We start from the raw sequence: 7,041 nt of genomic DNA on the forward strand, positions 1-7,041 counted from the left end.
GCAGACCATGAGCAGGTGGGCAGTGTGGCTCAGTGTTCGATGCTGCATCGCTCCAACCTGCTGGCTGTGGTTGGAGGAGGAGTCAACCCCAAGTTCTCCGAAATATCTGGTGAGTTATAAAGTCTCTCATTAATATTAATATTATTATTATTATTATTATTGTATTGTTCTCAGGTCAGTTATGTATTTGTGCTTTGTGCTATCTGATGTTGGTATCAGTGTTTGGAGCGTATTAACCGACTGTAAAGGGACAGTATTTCAGCTTTATTGTCTTAATATATAATGTGTATATTTCTCATTAGATCATTTATTCCATCAGGTTCATGTTAGTGTGACCGTAAAGCTTTAATGTGCTCATCCACCATCCACATATTATTGGTTGGTGTTTTATTCTTTTAATTTTGTTATCTATTTTATTGTTAGTGTTGATTTTTACTGCTGGGGTTTTTTATTCCTTTAATTCTGACTTTATTTTAGTGTTTAATCCTGGTTCCGGCCTGTAAAGCAGTGTAACTCTTGTTGTGATTATTGTTATATCTATAAAGAACTATCAGTGTGATCTGTTAATTATGGTAGAAACACAGTGAAGCTTTGTTCCTGAAGCCTCATTGTGATGTTTCAGTGCTGATCTGGGACGACGCTCGAGAGTCTCGAGACCCCAAAGACAAGCTGGTTCTGGAGTTCACCTTCACCAAACCGGTTCTCGCCGTTCGCATGAGGCGCGACAAGTGAGTGGACCGCCAGCACTCGCACCGCCTGTAGTTCGTACCCGCGCAGCTACGTGAAACACAACCAGTGTTCTTTCAGTACGATGAGAGTGTGTGTGTGTGTGTGTGTGTGTGTTTCCTCCAGGATCATCATCGTGTTGAAGAACAGGATCTACGTCTACAGTTTCCCCGATAATCCCGTCAAACTGTTTGAGTTTGACACCAGAGACAACCCCAAAGGTAAAGAGTCCTCGTGCTCAGTATCCCCCATCAGCCCCTCCTGTCCTTACACATGCTACATGCTACATGCTACATGCTAATCTGTGATGAAAACCACCTGTTGAACTAAGTAGCCATCTGTTCTACATCAGGAAGGTTCATGGAAAACTTTGATTGAACAAACAGACAACAGTTAAAAACATTAATTTTGTTCATCGTTTTTTGTTGTGTTTTCATTCTGTATTTAAATAAAGTTTGATTAACTTTGTTCCTTCCAGGTCTGTGTGATTTGTGTCCCAGTCTGGAGAAACAGCTGCTGGTGTTTCCAGGTCATAAATGTGGCAGCCTGCAGCTGGTTGTGAGTTCCCCAACAGAACCAGATCACGTCTTTAGAAACACACCGGTCCGTCACGTTCAGCTCACACACACTGTTGTTTTCTTCAGGACTTGTCCAACACCAAACCCGGAACGTCGTCTGCCCCGTTCACCATCAACGCCCACCAGAGTGAGATCGCCTGCGTGGCGCTGAACCAGCCCGGCAGCGTGGCGGCTTCAGCCTCCCGCAAAGGAACGCTCATCCGCCTGTTCGACACCACGACCAGAGACAAGCTGGTGGAGCTGCGCAGAGGAACCGACCCGGCCACCCTCTACTGGTACGCCCCCTACTGGTCAAACCTTTACTCAACATGGCTTCATTTCATTCAACAAAATATGATGTACTATAGGTTTCATAACACTTATACTCAATGTTTTTATATATAGTAGAATAAAAATAAGTCGATAAGCAGATACGTACAAATAATAAGACATAAAACAGAATGAAATAAGAAAATAGAAGAACAAGAAGAAACTGAATCGATTTAAAATCTGCTTTGTTTCTTCTTCGCAGCATCAACTTCAGCCACGACTCGTCCTTCCTGTGCGCCTCCAGCGACAAAGGCACCGTTCACATTTTCGCACTCAAAGACACCAAACTCAACCGCCGCTCTGCGTAAGACAAACCTCCGCCTACACCGTCCGACTGCCGCTGAAGGGTTAATGTGTAACGCTGATCCCTCTGTCTCCCCACAGACTGGCTCGTGTTGGGAAGGTGGGTCCTGTGATCGGTCAGTACGTGGACAGCCAGTGGTCGCTGGCCAGCTTCACCGTGCCGGCAGAGTGCGCCTGTATCTGCGCCTTCGGAAAGAACACGTCCAAGAACGTCAACTCCGTCATCGGTGAGGAAACGCGACAAAACACACAGCGTTTTATATTTAATGAGAGCTTGGTACTGGTGGTTGGTATCAGCTGACAGAGATTACAGGATGCACCACAGTGGAGCAGAGCTGCAACGATTAATCAATGAATCGATTAGTTGTCTACCAATAAATTAACCACCAATTATTTTGATCATCAATTAACAGTTTTCAGTCATTGTTTAAGAAAAAAAATCAATAGATTCTTTTATTCAGATTCATTCAAATAAGTTACATGTCATTTAAAATCCATTGGACGTGACTTCTCTGGTAAAAGTGACCTGATAACTGGCTAAAAGCAGCTAGCACAGTTAGCGTATGCAGCAGTGCAGCGGTAAGAGACTTCCTGTGTTACAAGAGAAAAGTGACGAGGAGCAACGTGTTTTTGTGCGACTGTCAGACTAAAGAAAAGTGCATCAACTCGACGAGTATTAGGGGTCAGTCGTACTTAATTAACTCCAAGGATGCTGCTACAGACTTTTGTCTCTTATTTTGTTGCTTCTTTGCAGTCCTGAGAAATGTTGGCAAAAGTTCCAGTTGACACATCTCTTCCATTTGTCACTACTATTAATAAAAGATAGTTAATCTGCATATTTCTATTATATATACAAGTAGTCACACAATCATTGGTTTTATAATCGCAGCCCTGAATCCTGAGGTTCTTCTTGAGATTCCCACCCGCACTCATCATTCAAAACCTGTTTTTACTGTTTCCACACTTCAGATGGCGGCGTTCACTCACAGCGCTGTATGCCAACAAATAAATAGTTGTTTGTGTTCACACTGTTGTGTTGCTTGTAAAGATTAACTGGTCTCTCCTCCTGCAGCCATATGTGTGGACGGGACCTTCCATAAGTACGTGTTCACCCCCGACGGAAACTGCAACCGGGAAGCCTTCGACGTCTATCTGGACATATGTGATGATGATGACTTCTGAGGCCGGCTGAAGGTCATTAGCTGGAAGGAGAGAGCGGCGAGGACGAGGAGGAAACACGAGGATGACGAATGAAAATGACTGCGGTTAATGATCATTGTTGTGTTCTGGAGACAGAGAATCAGAGACGTGTGGAGGAACAGACTTTATGCTGAGGCCTGTTTTATAAAGTCCTCTGTGTTTGTAATCAGTTCCTGTATGTAGCAGCGTGAATATAAGTCTGATGGCTGATGTGTAAGGAACACTTATAAATGCACTTAAACCTGGGGAGCAAAGTGGTTTGCTGTATTTATGAGAGCTTACCAGTTTAAGTCAAACTAAAATTAAATTTGTATTTGTTAAGAAATCAGAATTTGTTACTTGTTCTTGTATTTGGTCAAAGTTTAAATAATCAAAAATAAGAAATGTACGTTTAAGTCCAGTGATGGAGTCCCAGTAGACACATAAAGTTATAATTTTAACATTTTGTTTAATACATTTATCTGCTTTCTGCTGGAGAGTTATTTGTCAGTTAGATATAAAGATCTCTGTTTCATTCTCTTTGGCGACACCTATGGCGGTAAGCGGTAACTGCAGGCGCGTTTTTGGACCTCATTTCCCAGAGATCCAAACTGTGTTGCCTGTATGACGTCTGGTGGTAGTTAGCATTAAGTTAAATAAAGGTTTACTCCAAATGCTAGCAGAGAAAAAAACAAGCAACTTGGCAACTGCTCAGAGCCAAGAAGTAGTTCTGCATGTAACTCTATCCATTGGCAAATTTATTATTATTTACATTTCTTTTTCTCTACGGACTAAACAAAGGCGATATGTTGTGAGAGCTTTAGAGGTGCTGGTAGGTGAGTTTTGTAACCTTTGGACTGAGCCAGGCTAGCTGTTACATTTAAAGGATAAATATGAGAGGTGGTGTAAACTAATGAAAGAACTCTGGAGGTTGTCAGTAGCAGACTAATATTGATAAGGGCGATAACATACAACATGGTATCAGCAGCATAGAAATGAACATTACAAAGCTTCATTTTTGAGCGACTTCTTGTGCACACTGATTGGCTGTATGAAAAACCTCAAACAGATCTACTATACGTTCTACACGTTGCTTCTTATGAAGCCAGTTAACATTGTCGTACAGCCTGACTAACTGAAGGATGGGAGTTTCCTTCAAAAGTGCACAAATTATTATTTTGTTCACATTTGACTGTGGGAGTCTTCACACTTCAAACACTGCGTGATCTTTGGTGTCACTTCACTGAACTTCTTTGTGCTGCAGATCAAGTAGTAAACCTTACAGTGTCTCAGTGATTCACAACAAGGAGGTGAAGGCAAACCTTCCATCACCACCACAGTAAGAAAATAATAATTAAAAAGTTTATTTGAAGTGATAAATGGCCTCGCAACGGAAAATGAACTTTTTCCACTACTGATTGTCTGAACTCGGTTTCACTGACTTAGCAGGAAAGTAAATGTTAAAATATTTGGTTAAAGATCAGTTTGAAAAGATCAGATCAAGCTACGAATGAAACTGTTATTACTGCACTGATTGCTTCACCGACTCCAAATGAATCATTATGTAATTAGAGCCAGTTTAATGTCAAACAGAATTATTTAACAGCTTCATTCATCAAATTTTTGTTTTACTCTGCAATGGCTCTCAACTTTAGTGTTCTCTTAAATATTTAAACTGCATCCTTCAACAGATGAAACTCTGATAAAGTTGCAGAATAACTTTGTCTCACCATTTTTCTCTGGCAGCGTCTACATGCAAATCCACAGATTTCCGACCTTTAATGGGAAGATTATAGAAGTTGTTACTCTTGAAATGTGTCTGTGTGTCCTCAGAAACTGGGCCTCGTTGTTCGCTCATTTACTGCTCCATATATTCAATTCCTTCCAGGTAGTTTGATCCCAACAATTAACAGAAATTCAACCAATCCCTGTAAATTCTGTGCAACCTTGTAATTATGTCCACTTTCCGCAATCATAGCAAAGCCCCCCCCCCCCGCGTAAAATGTTTAACGATTCAGTCCTCGTTTCTAGGTTGACTTAGAATTTACATTAATTTTACAAAAAATTGCATCTATTTTGGCAATTTTCACTTTCTCCTGCAATGTCATTACAAAAAATGCCTTAAAACAAAATTACATTCTGTACCTTTCACCTTAAAGGAGTCATATTATACCATATTTCTACAAGTTAACAAGTCCCAGAAGAATGACTGTCAAAACAGTCCTGTTCAGAGCGGTCGGTTTTGATTCCAAATGAGACACAGGTAATTCACCCACCTCTTCCGAGAGGTGTGCCGACGCCGGCACGCTACCATGACAACAGTTGAACGTGAACCCTGGGAGAAACATGGCCATATATGTTTGAACCAGAGTCAGACCCTGAACAAGAAGAGCTAGCGAAGAAGTTGTTCAGTGTAGACTGCAACAGGACGTTTCTGAATGGTTAGTTATGAGCTTTATTTTAAGAATATTTGTACGTCTGTTTCTGTTAATGGAGTAAACATACGTAGCTTAATGTAGTTAAACATCAGCATGCTATTCCCGTTACACGAGTACATTTCACGAGTCCGCAATGTTTTCTCGACAGCTACGAGTGGGAATATAGCACTCGTTTTTTTAATTTTGAGATCAACATGCGGCTGAAATGTTCTAATTCTCAGCTACGCCGTAATACATCATCCGACATCTGCTATCCACAGCCATACTGTGGGGCCGTCCACACGAATACGTTTTTTTCGAATCCGGATAAATACTTTATCGCATCGGCCTCGCGTCCAGACGGATACGGCGTTTTCGGGGTAGTGGTAGCCACTTTTCACACGTGTGTGCTAATTTTACACCCTAGGTGTGAAGTGGGGGATGTAGTGGGGGTTAGGGTGATACCCCATAGTAATGTCTGTTTACCCGTTTTTACTGCGTTTCAACATAATGCACTAATTCCAATTAATAACGTCACATCGTTGCATATGGTGACCTGTCGTTATTGCGAACAAAATATTCAAATAAAAAGCTCTAACTGATATCTTTTCCCTTTTTAAATGTATGTTCTGGTTTAGGTGTACTTGTGAGAATTGCACATCAATGCCTACAGAGCCAGAGAATGTCTGCTGCAGGGAGATACCACAGGTAGTAACTAACCACAGGTAGTACATGGATGCTAGTTGAATGAAAATATAAATATTCAGTCATTTTATCTGTCATAAAACGTCACTTCACTTACCCTTTCAAATTTACAGGTTATAAGAAGACTACATCAACTTCAAAACCAACCTTCCTGCATGGTAGACCACCCTGGCCTCCAACCAGTGTTTAAATGTGTTCTCACTGCAGAATGAACATCTACAGAGCAGACTATGGGCCTTTACGTCTGAGGGGAATAGGACAGTAGTTATTGTAATAAAAATATGAGTAATGAAATAAATAAATTCAATTTTCCACTTTGTTACATTGCTTACTTTTCTTTTTGAAAGGCAGTTTGACAATTGTTAAAATGTTACATATCAAACACTAGAAAAGATAAATTTCTGCACAAAATCTAATTTGCAATAACACAATTTATTAGCAATGTTTAAACCTAGGTCTAAGACCAACATGCTGCTAATAAATGGTGGTATTGCAATTTAGATATTGTGCAGGAATTTATCTTTTGTACTTTTGGATACTCATCCCACTCCTACGAACCTGTCTCTTGATGACCATAACTGAAAGTACAAAAAACAGCTTATATAGTTTTGGAAAAACCTTCTCAAACACCAGGTCCAAGATTTCATCCACGTAATCTGCAAAAAGAAAAAGTTAAATATTGTGTTTATTTTATGTTAATTTATTATTATTTATTAAAAACAATTTTAAAAAAAGCCAAAGACACTGGTTAATTTATATTTTATTTATTTTACAAATATTTTATAATGGCTGTTTCATTTTTCAGTGTGATTTTCAATAAAAAG

General features: G+C 40.2%; 1 protein-coding gene across 1 annotated transcript in view; it reads left to right on the plus strand.

The window, feature by feature from the left end:
- Positions 1-3,447, plus strand: part of wdr45 (WD repeat domain 45) — a gene marked incomplete in the record, with an annotated part of 4,008 nt that extends 561 nt beyond the window's left edge. The window contains 8 exon segments of the mRNA XM_035667549.1: positions 5-109; positions 623-728; positions 853-947; positions 1,205-1,284; positions 1,371-1,579; positions 1,816-1,917; positions 1,998-2,143; positions 2,989-3,447. Of these exon segments, the coding sequence (XP_035523442.1) occupies positions 5-109; positions 623-728; positions 853-947; positions 1,205-1,284; positions 1,371-1,579; positions 1,816-1,917; positions 1,998-2,143; positions 2,989-3,098 (953 nt within the window).
- Between the last annotated feature and the right edge of the window lie 3,594 nt (positions 3,448-7,041).

Source organism: Morone saxatilis, unplaced genomic scaffold (genome assembly GCF_004916995.1).
Source record: "Morone saxatilis isolate NCDOM2014 unplaced genomic scaffold, NCSU_SB_2.0 Contig21, whole genome shotgun sequence".
NCBI classification, from domain to species: domain Eukaryota; kingdom Metazoa; phylum Chordata; class Actinopteri; family Moronidae; genus Morone; species Morone saxatilis.